This window comes from Cucurbita maxima, unplaced genomic scaffold (genome assembly GCF_002738345.1).
Source record: "Cucurbita maxima cultivar Rimu unplaced genomic scaffold, Cmax_1.0 Cma_Scf00014, whole genome shotgun sequence".
NCBI lineage: Eukaryota > Viridiplantae > Streptophyta > Magnoliopsida > Cucurbitales > Cucurbitaceae > Cucurbita > Cucurbita maxima.
In genome coordinates this window covers 2,776,589-2,791,958 of record NW_019272030.1, presented here as the reverse complement: position 1 = coordinate 2,791,958, position 15,370 = coordinate 2,776,589, and the positions used below count along the sequence as shown (strand labels likewise).

General features: G+C 35.3%; 2 protein-coding genes across 5 annotated transcripts in view; one reads left to right on the top strand and one right to left on the bottom strand.

The window, feature by feature from the left end:
• Nucleotides 1–1,143: 1,143 nt before the first annotated feature.
• On the bottom strand, nucleotides 1,144–7,766 carry LOC111489490 (ACT domain-containing protein ACR12-like). Of its 2 annotated transcripts, none has more exons than XM_023137733.1 (11): nucleotides 7,508–7,766; nucleotides 6,500–6,554; nucleotides 5,334–5,450; nucleotides 4,792–4,886; nucleotides 3,576–3,660; nucleotides 3,386–3,445; nucleotides 2,467–2,522; nucleotides 2,195–2,300; nucleotides 2,032–2,100; nucleotides 1,480–1,576; nucleotides 1,144–1,377 (listed from the first exon to the last, which is right to left on the bottom strand). In XM_023137733.1, exons 1-10 carry the CDS (start codon nucleotides 7,669–7,671, stop codon nucleotides 1,514–1,516), a joined length of 870 nt encoding a protein of 289 aa, XP_022993501.1. In that variant the 5' UTR covers nucleotides 7,672–7,766; the 3' UTR covers nucleotides 1,144–1,377; nucleotides 1,480–1,513. The 2 variants fall into 2 exon arrangements, with proteins under 2 accessions (XP_022993501.1, XP_022993502.1); XM_023137734.1 differs by having other exon boundaries at nucleotides 1,485–1,576.
• Nucleotides 7,767–8,892: 1,126 nt separating this feature from the next.
• The window catches only part of LOC111489023, a 15,709-nt gene continuing 9,231 nt past the window's right edge, over nucleotides 8,893–15,370 (top strand). Inside the window, exons 1-6 of one of the 3 annotated variants that reach the window (XM_023137031.1) lie at nucleotides 8,893–9,190; nucleotides 9,289–9,549; nucleotides 10,069–10,586; nucleotides 11,705–11,948; nucleotides 13,136–13,410; nucleotides 14,942–15,115. In XM_023137031.1, coding sequence (XP_022992799.1) covers nucleotides 10,168–10,586; nucleotides 11,705–11,948; nucleotides 13,136–13,410; nucleotides 14,942–15,115 — 1,112 coding nt within the window. In that variant the 5' untranslated portion in view covers nucleotides 8,893–9,190; nucleotides 9,289–9,549; nucleotides 10,069–10,167. Of the gene's footprint in view, nucleotides 9,191–9,269; nucleotides 9,550–10,068; nucleotides 10,587–11,704; nucleotides 11,949–13,135; nucleotides 13,411–14,941; nucleotides 15,116–15,370 lie in introns of all 3 variants that reach the window. The other 2 variants (XM_023137030.1, XM_023137029.1) reach the window with 2 other exon arrangements.

Below are 15,370 nucleotides of genomic sequence, written 5' to 3'. Positions count from 1 at the left end.
GGTGAGATTTAAACTTCAAAATAAAATAATAATAAAGCAAATATAAATTAATTTAGATCATTTGTTATAATTTTATTTGAAAAATAGTTATTTTTAAGTTCATAAAAATTATTTAAATATAAAAGACATATATATCATAAATGGTTGAATCAAAGTATTTTTTTTATATATTATTTGTCTAACTCTATTTTTATTTACTCATTTAAAAATAGTTAAATAGTATTTTTACTTTTATTATAAAAATAGTAAAAATTTTGATTTTCTTCAAGCATTTATGACGGTTAAATGAACACGACTCACCATAGTATGATATTATCCACGAACATAAGCTCTCATGACGTTTATGACTGTTAAATGAACACGACTCTCCACAATATGATATTGTCCACTTTATGCATAAGCTCTCCCTAAACTATGACTGTTTATAAACCTATGATCGCTTCCCCAAAAGGCCTCAAAGAGATTGTTATTTGATTATAAACTCATGATCATTCCCTAAATTAGTCAATATGGGACTTTCATCATCCAACACCTCCCTCGAACAAAGTACGTCTCCCCTTAATCGAGGTTCGACTCCTTTGGAGTATTAGTCGTTTTTTACTGCCTTCGAGGAGGCTTGACTCTTTTTCTTTTAAAGTCCTTTGTTCGACATTTGAAGATTCACCAATCTATTAACACGACTAAGTTTAGGGTGACTCTTTTTCTTTTGAAGTCTTTTGTTCGACATTTGAGAATTCACCAATCTATTGACACAACTAAGTTTAGGGCATAACTCTAAGACTTAAATGAACACGATTCTCCACAATGGTATGATATATTATCCACTTTGAACATAAGCTCTCATGGCTTTACTTTGGGCTTCCCCAAAAGGCCTCAAACTAATGAAGAGAGTATTCTTTGATTATAAACTCATAGAGAGTATTCTTTGATTATAAACTCATGATCATTCCCTAAATTAGTCGACGTGGGACTTTCATCGTCCAACAAAAAAAATGATTTTTAAAAACTACTTTTCATGGTTATTGAATTAAAAAAAAAAAAAAAAAGTAAGTAAATTAGGCAGAAATTTCTATTAAAAAAAAAAAAAAAGAAGTGCTTCTAAGGTGGACAGTTTTAGGGATATTTTACAACTGTGTCAAGGCATTTTCTTCTAAGAAGCTTCTAATTGAGTACTAAATACTTGAAAATAACCAAATTTATTCTTCAAATCCCTTTTTAATTTGGTATGTGAGAACAACGATGAGTCTTGGACAGAATACCAACAGACGTGGAAGATAGCATTTGTTGTGAGACAATAACTGAACTCTACACAGGCAAGATATGGTCTTTGGATGAACAGCTTCGGAGTTGTTCAGCAGCTAACCAAAGCAAGTGCATCTGAGAATATAAAATTTTAGAAATGACGAGAGAGCTCACGAATAAAGGGTCCATGGCCCCAAGATCGATCGAACTTGTATGAGCTCACAAACAGTTTCAAACCTTACATTGAGATGAGACTATGTTCCTCAAGATTTTAATAACTATCGACGTCTGTCTCGGGCCTCCGCAGGTAGTAACGTAGACAATTTACCAATACCTGCACATTAAAACACACTGAACATAAACAGTGTAATGGACGATTCGTTAAGCTAAAAGTTCATTCCTCCAAATTCAGGTTTTTCCATAGATGTTTCTGGTTCTTGTCGCAATTGAGTTCATGAACTTTAAGGTTTCTTTTGTTTGTCTTAGACTTTCAAAATGTGTATTTTTTTTGGCCCCTAAGGAAAGAGATGAGACGCTCTACCAGTCTTGACACATAACAAGAGGTGTCGAAGTTTAAGGTATAAACCATTTTAGTCCCAAGATACTAGCCAGGATCGCCAATGCTTAAACAGATGGGCGTTAATCAACAAATAAGCATGTTTGAGCATTTAAAACACTTCATTTCTTTTTCAAAGGTGCTTAATACAAGAATATTATATTACATTTAAAACCACTACCCCAAAATATGCCCAAACACACAGACTTTCATGTATCATGTAGGTTATTTACCTGAGATAAGGAACTATTTAATGCAGCTCCCCCATAACTGACATGAAACTTGTCCTTGGCGACCAATCCCTAGAGATCAGAGTTGAAATTTTGTCATGACAAGTCAGAGAAAGAGAGAGAGAGAGAGAGAGAGAGAGAGAAACAGATGGAAGGAAGGCTTTACTTCCGTATCTATCTCTGCCGATTCAACCTCAATGTTGATATCAGCAAGTATTTTTATAACTTCCACCAGCAATCCAGGTCGGTCTGCTGTCTCCAAACAAAGTAGGCTATAAATCGAAAATAAAAACTAGATTATGATTTAACAATTAACTCTACCAATTTTATAATTTCATTGCAGAGTTGAACTCTAATGGCAATTAGTTTGAGATGAAAAGCAATAAAATTTTCATAACAAAATTGCAGCAAGTTATTTTAAATCAAGTTAAAGCAAACCTCCTTTTAGGTCCATCAGCTTTCACGTGAACATGAGTTGCAATATCAATATCAAGCTGCACGAAGCAAAATAGAAATCGAGATTACTTTCATGAATACGAATCTCGTTAGCATTAAAAAAAACTTTAATTGGATTCCCCGAAATGACTATATTTGTGCGTGCTGTAGTCTGATGAACCAAAAATTACACTCATGATCCTGAACAACTTGCAACTGACTAATGAATGAGATTACTGAGAACAATTTGAAGGGAAGAGAATTTCATTCCAAGCCAGTGATGGCCAATTTAACTCGAGGAGTTATAGGAACAATGCAGAACGTTCAATTCCTTTCGCCCACAAACGAAATTGCACAGGGATCACGAAGTAGAGCATTACATGTGTACATATTGGGGAGGTAGGAACAAATAAGTCATTTTCTAGTAGAAACAAATTGTATCTTTTAAGAGGGGAAGTACAAAACAATATCATGTAAGCTAAGGAGGGTTTTCGTCGGGGGGAGGCACCAGGCCTCTTGAATGCCCGTAATCAGTGTTCAATCAAAGCCCACAAGTAGACAAAATTTCAATATTACTATTGTGCATACAAACATAATCAAAGCCACATTTATGTAAACAAAATTTATAAAAGATACTCTTACTTCTGCAATATCAAATTAAATCCAATTATTTAAAACCTAAACCTTTCGAGAGTTTGTATGTCTTGAACTTTTATTCGTTTTCATTAATATAATGAGAAGTTAATTCTTGTTAAAATAATAATAATATGAAATTATTAAAATAAAATTAAAAAAAAAAAGAGGAGAAAACCTCATCTAAAGGAAGTTACAAAAGACTCCTTGGATTGGATGTATGGTTTTATTTTCTTTAAATACAATTATTTCTCCATAAAAGAGATTGTGAGCATCGAGGAAGCTATACCTTTTTCTCTGGAGGTTGAATTCCAAAAGCCTCACCCATTGCAAGCTGTTGACTAGATTCCTACCAAGAAACTAGAAAGCTAAGATAAAGAAAATAAAAGAAACTATTCAGAAAGTTAAGGAAGAGATCTACGTCAGATCCAAGACATTAAGATAGTCATTAGTATGTTAGAGTTATTTAGTATGCATACAGGGTGATACTTCAAAAGGTTGTTGATGATGGTTAAACGAATGCTCTCCAACAAATCAGGATCTTCTACTTTCCGGCCAGAGTCTCTACAATTACAAACATCAGAATATGTGTTAAGAATTTTGTCAATAGTTATATAAGAGCAGGTAGTGCAAGATAGCACAACACATATTTGGTCTAATATTAAAGTCCAATAATAAATACTCAATTAACAGGACGTAACAAGCTATCAGAATGCTGACATACACCAGAACTAAGAATCTGAATGTGGGGCTACACTCTCAATTACATATCAGAAGTGGGCAGAAGCCATGCCTACATCCTGGCAAAATAGCTGATGCACGAGTTTTGTAGACCAGGAGACGGGATATTATACGACCTTTCCGAAACGAACCAGCATCATCTTCTTATCTACTTTATGCCTCTGCCTTATTAAACATAATTTTCTTCTACTTAAACTTTCAATTAAAGACTGGGACTTCTCCTGCAGCTTGCTCATGAACGTCCCTTCATTCTGAAGACCAAAATTCTTTTGACTAGTAACTTTCTATTGTCTATTTTTTGTTAAATTTGAAAGGAAAGAAATCATGGAATTCTACTGTGACAGGGAAAAGGAGGAGGTGAGATCTAGTTTGTATTCATGCTTCTTATTAGGCCATCAATATTTGTGACAAACTATATTTTATTTTATATAATTTGAGGGCTTTAATCTCCTTGAATTTCGTTGGATTCATATAGTTACCCAATCCTTTTCTCCCCCATAAACTGTAGCGATTGTAAGGCAAATTGGTAAAGACTTGAGGTAAAGGGCAGGTCAAAGCAAAGACGATGTGTTCAATCATGCTTAAGCTTTAGGGATATTTTGAAAGCAAAGAAAGAAGTTTTTTATTAAGATTAGCATGGTGATTGAGTGTATGTGGATTCATATATTTTCCACTTCCACCCTTATATTGCCATTTGTTAACATACCATTTTTGTGAATTCTGTTTTGAAATTGTTCAAAGGATCATAGTTCCTTTCATCTTTGAGATCAGGCACCAAGCCATAGAAAAGAAGACAAAATAAAGAAACGAGACAGTAAATGTATAGGATATAAATGAGGAAAAAGTGAAGCAAACAGCATGTGAAGTGGAAAATTTGGAATAACCAAGGGAGCTACTAGAAACTGCATTAGACAGTAGCTCAAATGACTAATTTTAAGCAATAAAAAAACTCACAGTCTTGTCAGATAAAATTTTGTTTTCTTGACTGGTCCCTCTGTGCTAACAGTTCCCTTGGCCACATCCAAACCCAAATCTTTTAACGCTCTCATCTGCAAGCAAGAAATCCAAGAAAAGATGATAAAATATGATTCAGTACCAGATGATATTTAAATAAAAGTAATAAATTAAAAAAAGTAGGAAAAAAACTGGAAGCATTGACTTGGCTCTAACTCAGAGCAAAGCGTTCTTCAAGAAGTGAGGATACTACAAAAAAATTTACATAAGATTCCTGCAAGCCAAAAATTATATTTCTGTGATCATGTATCGCACCTGCATCCATAAGCTCTGAATACAATGTTAAAATAGAAAAGGAATTACTACTTGAAAAGAAATCAAAATATAATCCTGAATTTAACATCTAACTTCAGTATTTTAGCATTTACATTATACAAGACGACCTCAAATTGACTTCATATAATGGATAAGAATAATGAGATGCATGAAATCTTGTAACACAACTTCCAGAAAGCATAAGATAATGGAACTGCAAAAGTCACCGTATCAATAAGAGCTCCAAGGCGATCGCCAAAACTGACTTCCACTATCGTTGCAAAGGAGTCTGAATCCTGATCTATGAGAACTATGGGCATTGGGTCGTTATCTTCATCAAAAACCTGGAGTAAAAAATATTTCATCAATTGCACAGTTTTGAAGTCATCCAGATTTATAATTACAGGTGAAGATTAACAAACGGAATTGTTGCACGATAAAATCTTATTATCCAAACAGTCCATGATTATAAGTATTTGCAACAAAATACATGCACAAACTCTCGATGTAAAATTGAACTTGTTGGATGGTCGACCAAACAGAGATTTTGAAGTCCAGGGAACTGAAACAGTATATAGCAACATAATACACATACACACACTTGGGGGAAAAATAAATAATAAATAAGAACATCGACGAAAAAATAAAAAGTACAAAAGGAGATGCCTAACTTCTTTTCATTTTTTTTAAAAAAAAAATGCTGTCATAGATGTAAATGGAAGGAAATTTAATGGCTATACAAACACTGGTACGAACCAAATAAAGGAAAAGAAAAACACCAGGAATAGAAGAAAAAAAAACTAGGAGTTTGGGCTCCAAATGTTAAGAGTAAGAAACTAAGGATAAGTACAAAACTCTTTGGTAAAACCCCCAAAAAAGCTAAGAAGGAGATGCCTAACATGGAACCGTTGTCTTGACGATTGCAATACATTTATAACAAGGGAAATAAGAAAGACATCTTTCAAATATTTTGACAATTACAATTAAAGATGAGATGAATTGGTATTCAATATATATTTTGACACCGATAACCTAAGGTGTTTGATTTCTGAATTGGTGGAACAACTTCTTTAAGGTCATCTGTATGGGAAGGAAAACTAAAATTATTTGTGTTAAAGTTGTCCTTTAGAAGATTTGGTTGCAAAGAAACCGAGGGAGTTTTAGGGAAATAATATCATGGGGAGGACACTGAGGGGGAAAGATATGAAAAAATCGATTTGATTATGACTATGAGTCAAACCTGGAATGGGTTTGTGGGATGAAAAAATGTAGATAAAATGCAAGAGAACTTTAACGAATAAACTTTATGATGTAGAAATATTAAGCAGTCCAGACTTGTGGATATCAGAAGAAATACTATTTCAATAGAGGATTTAAGAAACACATCACTGACCAATGATGCTGGACTGACTGCATTCAAGGCATTGGATGATGCGCTCACAATATTCCTGCATAAGATCGATGGAATAGAAAAATAGGGCATAAGTGTTAGCTTGAGTGGTGTTAATCAAGAGAGGGCTATCAGATACATGAGATGCATATTTCAGTGAGCTAGAAGAATGAAGTGCTAGAGAATCGCTGGGATAGATGAAAATCAAAAGGTGTCTAAACTAGTTACTAAATATTTAACGATTATTAAAGAAAAATAAGATCACAACTTTAATTGAATGAACTCATGGCACAAAGATCATTAATAGCAACAGTTGCTTGCAGACACGGAGCAATTAAGAGATCGTATAATGCTCATCTATCCAAACAGATTGTAGGATGCACAAATGGAACAAACCCGAATTGTACTTTGAAGAATAAAAGCATCCCAAACAATCAGCCAGCATTTCTTCGCGAAACTAAAGGCCAGCTTCTAATAATTCATTATCAAAGAGAATCCACATTACAACGATCAAATGCTTGCGTAAAATATAAGAAAAACTCAGCCCATTGCTCTGATGCGTATCAACACCAAACGTTCCATAATCGTAGAAAAACAAGTAACCAGCAATACACGACATATCTTCTTAACACGTCCTGGAGCAAACGAATGTTACTGTAAACTAAATTAAAAGCCATTGCGTCCCACAATATCACATGTTCAAGTTCTAAAGAAGCGAATAATTTCTACCCCGAGCTCAAAACCTACTCTTTCAATCTCCGGACAGTCAACTAAACAGACGCATTTCTAATTTTGACGCCATCCATAAAAAAGAATACCAAAATAAAGCAAATTGATCCATCAACAATTCAATAAACTCCTGGAGCAATCAGGCAAGGCCAACAGACAGTCAACCAAAATTAACCAGTTCTAGATGCAAAGATTTTTAGATTCAACGTAAGTTTCATTTCAGCTCATACCAAACACAAAAGCACATAAGAAATCCAAACTTCCACGATACTCGAACTTTACCATTTCCGCAAGAAAATCAGCCTAGCACCACCGCCAAAGCCGCGGTGAGGAACATGAGCAACGAACTCCGACTCCAAAAACCTAGACCGGCATGGAAACAAATAAGGAGAAGTGTTGAAAGAAGCAATGAAGGTGGAGCTCGAGGTCACCATGGCCATGGCCATGGAATAAAATGGATCGGAATCGGTGGGTGCTCCCCCCGTAAGCTAGTTTGTTCGTTATCGGTAGTGCTGCTAATACGCGATATGAAAACGGGATCATCTTCTAACGGAGTTTCTTTCTTTATAAAAAGGGAAGAGTTTTGGAATGCTGCGTCAGCATGCGGGACCCACTTTAACATGACTGACTCAACATCACTGTCAGGCTTACGTGGCATGTGGAAGAGTATTTTTATCCCATACATGCAGTCATACAGTACTTATCCTATCCTTCTCTTCAATTAGCCTCTATTCTCTAAGCCAAGTAGTCCATATTGTGGGATTTTTCAATTTTACCCTCTTTAGTTTGTAATCTTGTGTGTTTTACGAACGATTTTGGTACACGTCCTCGGAATATACGTGGAAAGGTGAATAAGATTAGATAGATGAAGTACATCGAACGTCGATACAGGTGTAGTGGTATGGTCGACCTTTTTTGTACTTCAATTGATACTTAAACCCATGATAGTGTTAAACTAAACGATATAACACTTTTATTGCTTGTTATGAACTTATAGTGTCGGTATGTTAGTTCATATCCAGCACTGTAGGGGATTTCATCGATGGGGGACGTATATTTTGACTTTACTGTGATGGGTTGCTCGATCTCTTCCACTTTTAATTGGGTTGTATGAAAATTCCATATAAACACATGGACTGTTTGGATGGGAGTCGTGTGAAGTGCTTTTCTCTTACCTGTAGTATTACGTAATTTGTAACTCGAGATGTTTATTTAACTCGAGGGAGTAATCTACACGAAAATCTATATTTAAATCGGGAATTAAGGTGTAAGACAAAAATTGACTTGAAAACTATGTTGTAATATTATTGTGTCTAGGAAGACTCGAAATTATAAATCACGACTAAAATTCTATTTTGTTTAAAGTAAAAACTAGGTTGAATTATATTTTTATTAATGAAACATTATTAGATTTATTAGAATGTTTTACTTTTATTTAATATAAAATTAATTTCCATTTGAAATTTGATTTGAAATTAATATTTTTTAAAGTAAAAATAAAAAAAAAATTAAGAATTTAAATTTATTTTGGATTAATTGATTTTAAAATAATACAATATTATGAAATGTCATAAAGGCGCTGACTAAAATGTCACACAGTCAACAGTTTTGACCAAGTAAGTTCGAAGAAATACAAAAAAAAAATTCAACGCGAGTATATACACGCCATCCTCCTCTTGCCACTCACTATCGATCCACACCCTGATCATCTTGCTCGCGCCAGTCGTCTCAGATGAAAAATTTCCACATCAGTTCACACTCCAAATCCTCCGCCCGGTAGCTTCCCGAGATGAAGGGGGAGCGTTTCTTCTGTTCATCGAATTAGCATTTCGTCAATCGATCGATCGGAGCGCGGCGAACAGGGGCGGCGGCAGGAGGAAGAGCGGCGACGAAGTTGGATGGAAGAGACGACGATGGAGATTCGAGGAGAAGGAGGAGGAGGTTTCATGGAGTTCATGGTTTAAGGTGAGCGTTTGTTTTGATTTTTGATTTTGATTTTTTTTTTTTTTCCGGTTTGAAGGAAAAAGTACATCTCTGTCAAAAGCTTGGCGCTAAAATTGAAGGGACCCACGAAGACCGAAGCCTGATTAAGAACCTTGATTATAGCGGCGGCGTACTATGCCGATCACTGCATCGTCCGAGTAAATTTCAGCGGGACCTTCCTAATGTATTTCTTCCTCTTTATCTCTCCCTCTCTGTCGGAATCTCTACGGCGGCTGTTCTCTCCCTCATCATATCCTTCTCTCTCTTTTTATGTTATTTTTCAAGGTGTTTGAACGGTGCTGTTTGTATTGTATCGATGTAGGTTTGATCGATCAATGCAGGTAAATGTTTGTCACATGGAGTTCTGTGCTAAATTGAATAATTCGGTTTTCTTCCGGGGGGATTACGAGTTCGATTTCTGCGAATTCGCTGACAAACCATAGAGGTTTTGCTTGAACTAGGGCTTAGAGCTTTCTTGGTTTGTTAGTTTTGTGTTGGGGAGGGTTTCTGATCTGATTGGTTCAATTTTTGCGATGAATTATTGTTTGGGAAACTTTGATCGTTATCGAGGTTGTAATATAAAGGTATTGAAAATTGGTGATTCATTTTCTTTGTTTCGATACTGATACCTTATGGGAATTATGCTTTTCTAAAATTGAATTTCCTATTGCTGCCCGCTTTGATTGTGAATGGAACATCATCCCGCATTCCCCTTTTCTTCTTCTTCTTCTTTAGGTACATTGCCCAAGTTTTCCATTGGCTGCATACTGTTGTCTATGTTCAGAAAAACGTTGTTAGCACTTCAAAGATGTTACTTAATTAACGGGGTTGGAACTAATTCGATGTCACGGTTACTGCAGATAATTCTAGCTGTTTTCTGCTCCAGAGCTGGATTCTGGAGTCCTGCAAATTATAGGGAGGCTGTTTTCTTTGGGTTTTTGCTCAACTAGCTTAAAGTGATGGCAGGAAATGTGAGGTTTGAGTCCACAAACTCAGCTATTCAAGACGAGTTAGCATTTGGGGGGAGCTATGGGAATGGACAGAGGATAAGCCAGACAAATAGCAGTTTGGATAGGTCTGGAAACTATCGTGACGGAGGAGAGAGCCGGATGTTTGGATTGGGTTCTAGTTCATCCCGAGGCATTGTTTCGTCCACTGGGGATCTACCTACATTATCTCAGTTTTTATTGTTGGATCCTATAAAATTGGGAGAGCAAAAGTATCCAAATCCAGAAGAGTTAAAAAAGGTTCTCGAGATGTTATTTGGGATGAATGTAGAAGACAACTCATTCGGATCTGCTCGTTTAAAGCATCCTCTGGCTGTGGAGGAGCTTAAGCGGTTCAGAGCTTGTGTCCTGGAAGCATCTAATAAGGCTAGGTACGTTAATTTTTTAATCAGTTTTGAATTTTCATGTTCACTGGACATGGATATTTGTTTTCCCTCTCCTGTTATATGATGTTGTGATGCTGCATTCCTCGAGTCTGAAACATTCATATCCTGATAGTTACAAATTCTATTAGTACATTTTTCAAACTTAAATTAGGGTGGGTCAGTGAATTGACTGTTAAGTTGGCTTGCAACAAATTGTGTGACATGAAGTTATCCCTTTTATTTGTTACCTTCTTGCATGTTTTCTTGGATATAAATAGAAAACTTTATGAGGAACTTGTGCGACATAAATGATAAAAGGAAAATAATTAAATTACTTGTTTGGAGAGGTAAACCAACGAGAAGTTGCAGAACATGATAATTAAGAAAATTTTCAAAATCGAAAAGAATGTAAAAGAAAAAAAAAAAAAAAAACCAATCTCGAAGGGTGTCTCAAGGATCGAGGGAAAAAATTATTCAAAATATTTAAAAGAAGGTATTGTGAAGTACTATTTTGTCCTTCCTCAACTCTCAACTCCAGCCGTGATAGCATTTTCCCACAAGATCTTCCATTTCTCTTAACTTAGTTCCTGGGAAAGCATGTCCCAAGAATCCTCTAATAGACGGTGGATGATTGGCCCTGGCTCCAAAGAAGAAAAAATGTGATAACATACTGTGGCATAGTAGTATAAACACAATGAACGAAAAGGAGGTTCTGGGTTTCCTAAAATATACCTCAATTAATAACACGGCTCTAGGAAAACATCATAACAGGAAACTTCCATTGAACTTAGGCATCGGTATTCGGACCTCAAAAAAGGAGGATCCACAGGAACTCTAGCTGTTTTAGGATTTCATTCTTCCAAATGACTTCAGTCAAACCTTTGTTTTGGCTAAATAGGAGAGTTGAGAACTGTCGAGAGAGAGATTTACTGTAGATTTCTACCAAGTTCTTAAGAATTTAGATTCTCTTGTCAGCAAACTGGGAGGGCATGAAGCCATTGATTGTCTTCAACAGATTCGCAAACTCGACTTCCTCTCCTTCCATAAGGTCTCTTCCTCTTAGAAGTTTTCATCCGAACAATCTGGAATGAGGATACTGATTTTGATGATCATATTCTTTTCAGGGTTAGAGCAAGAAGGATGGATGAATGCTGGCACAAATTGAACAAATACTGTGAGTCCCAGGTCCAGAAGAAGCAAATTCGGAATGAGATCTTAACTAATGAAAGGCCTGCTGCGTCTAACCTGCTGAAGAAGGGAAGTCAGGTTCATCGAAATTCTTCAGATGTCGTGAATCAGAGACTTGAAGACAGGGCAAAAAACAACGTTCTTAATAAGCGGGTTCGAACTTCAGTTGCTGAATTAAGGGTCTGTTAATTTTTTTTAACCTTTTTACTTCTATTCTAGTTTTCAATATCAATGTGCCTTTGTTATACTATTATCTTTTCATATAATGAAAGTAATTGATGTACCTATCTTTGGTTGGTTCTCATTTTGAAAGTTTTCAATTTTTTTAGGTAAGACACCAAGCTTCCGTTGGGAAGGATGAAAGAACAACAACGACATATAAAAAAAAAACCCAACAAGAAATCGGAGCCCAATAACTAACTATAGAAAATAACTCCTATCCAACGAAATCAAACCAAGATTATATATATATATATATTTATCGACTTTACTTAGAAACATTTTTTTGGGGGTACAACTCTTTAGGAAGAAATGGCTATTACTGGTTAGTCATCACTTATTTGTTTTGCATGCATTTAATGTAATTCTATTTATTTTGTTTTCCGATGGAGGTTCTCATAGTTTAAGTTCATTTGTTATTTCTTTTTGAGAAAAAAGTCAGCTATATTGTATTGCTAGTGACCAAAGCAGCAATTTATTAGAGAGCAAAGACGGTTCGAATAATGCTTTGATTGTTGGATTTTGGGAATTTGGAAAAGAGTGAATTAATAGTCTTTTAAGAGAGATGTTGCAATTTCAGGTGTTTTTGGAGTACAATTCACTTTGTGCCCCCTTTCTGGTCTTCAGATACGAAGGACAATTCTAATTTGATTAGAATGGTACCCGAAGATATGCTATCTAACTAGGAGTCTTTGAAACGAACTATGGATTGTGACTTCCTTGATGCCTTCTATCACAAAGGTTCTTCTTGTAATTTGGAAATGAGAGCACTTGAAGAGATATAGTGAAATTTGGAATATGTATGGAGCATTTCATGTTAAGTGGCTTCTTTATGACCATTCATCAGGAAGGATTATTTAAGGCCAACATAGATAATTAAGGGATTACAAAGAATGAGTTCAGACCATCACCTACCTAAAATTTAATATTTTAAAGTTTTCTTGGCAACCAAATATAGTATAGTTAAATGGTTGTTCTGTGAGAAACATTGAGCTATAAATGAGATTTCTTATTGCTGTCCAGAATTTTCTTGAAAACCATTCTTTGATTTCTACACATTTACTGGCATGTACATTTCTTTCAATTCAGGCTAGTGGGTATTTCTTAGATTAAACTGCTCGAGTAATTTTATATAGTTTTTTTAATAGGCTGAAGGCCGGACTAACAATGGTATGAGGCAGCCTCCTCCCTTGGGGAGAGATAGAGATTTGCTTAGGGATGGAGGTGAAGCTTCTGATCTAGTTGAAGAAAAAATTCGCAAACTTCCAACTGGAGAATCATGGGACAGAAGGATGAAAAGGAAGCGGTCTGTGGGTACAGTTTTAACTAGACCCTTGGATGGTGAAGGAGAGCTTAAACGTGTCATGCTGCATAAGCTGAATAATGAGCCCGGAGTGCAATCATCCGAGTCCCAAAGTGTCAGGTGATTTATTTCATCATTACTATTCATTTCTTTACTTGTTGCTAATTGGACGAATGCTGTACAATCCAAAGATGAGAAATCTAGGTAGGATATTGTTAGCAATGTTCTATAACTAGCAAAATTGTATGCTAAGCTTGATTTTTATACCTCTCTCTCTCTCTCTCTCTCTCTTTTGCCCCCAGTAGCAGTTTATTTATCATTGGAAGTTGCCTTTTGAGATTGTTTCGGAGATGAGTCTAAAAATTAATTTTGTTTTAAAGTAAGTCTCAACCTTTAATGAACCTCTCACATAGAAATATATTGTCAATAACTTTCTATAGGTATAACTAGTAAGGTTGTATGCTATTCTTGACTTTTATAGTTTTTCCAACAATTGATTTATCATTGGAATTGACCTTTTGAGATTGTTTGGGAGATGAGTCTAGAATTGATTTTTGTTTTATAATAAGTCTCAACCTTTTACGAACCTCTCTTTAACAACTTCATTGAGAAAATGTTGCTATGTGGCCAAATCTTATCGTTATTATTGAACCTTGTCCAATCCATTGCCCTCATGTAGTCTTTTAGCTGGTTCTCAATGAAAGGGTCGCTTTATTAAAAAAATCTCGTTAATTCAAATGTGGGAAGCTCATGCTGTAGTGACTTATCTTTTGGAACCATTGAAGTCGTTTTATTTTGGAAAATCACCAGTCTGTCTACCATGATTTTAATTGCATATAGTCAACCTTTACAAACCTTTCAATAATATCCCTATAAAACAATTATTTACTGTAGTTGATTTTGACGGCTTGTGTGCTCGTCTTTTTAAACAATGAGGTTTGGATTGGATATCCCCTTACACTTTTTCTTTTCCAACCCAATTCTTTGTGCGACTAGTTCATTTCTTTTAGAATGATATGACCTGCTACTAGCCATTTGCACGGCAAAAGCCTTTGAAATATTATCCAAATTGTACCTAGAAACTGACATCACAACGATTCTAGATCCTTTGTAACTAAAGATTTGAGTGGAGACTGTTAGCTTTGCAACAATGTTGTGTTTGTTTCCTCCTCTTGAAGGTGCCTTATCTGAATTTTTTTATAAATTCATCTTTTCATAATTCTCAACCAGATTTGAGTGGGTTGCTTATCGTCCATCCCCTTTTTTCTGGTGTTGATATTGATGAAAGTTGTTTATAACCCCCCTTCCCTCACCAGAAAAATGGAAGATTTTGAAGTAGAGTAGTTAGCTATGTGGCATGCACTTATGCAATAGTTGAAGTGGGTTTGAAGAATTTTAATTCAAGTCTTATTCATGTGAACATAAATGTAATCCATACATTTTCAATTCTGTCTTCATAAAGGAAGAACACATTTCTAATTTCATGGATTGTTCTATTTATTGCAGTCTTTTTCCTTTTCTTTACCGGAAACATTCAATTTATGGGAAACTGGAAAGGATATTTATTGGACATGAGTTATTCTTTTCGTGTCATTACCTGTTTATTGATGCTATAGGATGGATAAACGTTGGAATATGATGTTCATTGCAGATCAGGTTCTTCTAGTGGCATTAGTGGCACAAACAAGTGCGATGGAAGTTCTTTGCCTATCAGTTCAAGTGTGCGTATTATTCCCAAGGCTGAGCCTGAAAAGAAGCCCACTCTTTATAGGGATTCTATTGGTGGACAAGCAAAGGACCGACTACTAGTTAAAGGAAATAATAAGTATGTCATTCCTTTTAATCTACTATGACTCGTGCTGGTTTCTTCTCTCTCTTTCTCTCTCTTCTTGATAAGAAACTGTATTATGTAAAAAAAAAAACACAAATATACAAGGATAGTTTTTACCAGTACGGGAGGATGAGAATCAAAGAAAATAAGTTATAAAATGCTGTCTTAAAAAAGCGCCTTAATGCTTCTTCATTAATCAAAAAAAAAAAAAAAAAAAAAAAAAAAAAAAAAAAAAAAAAAAAAAAAAAA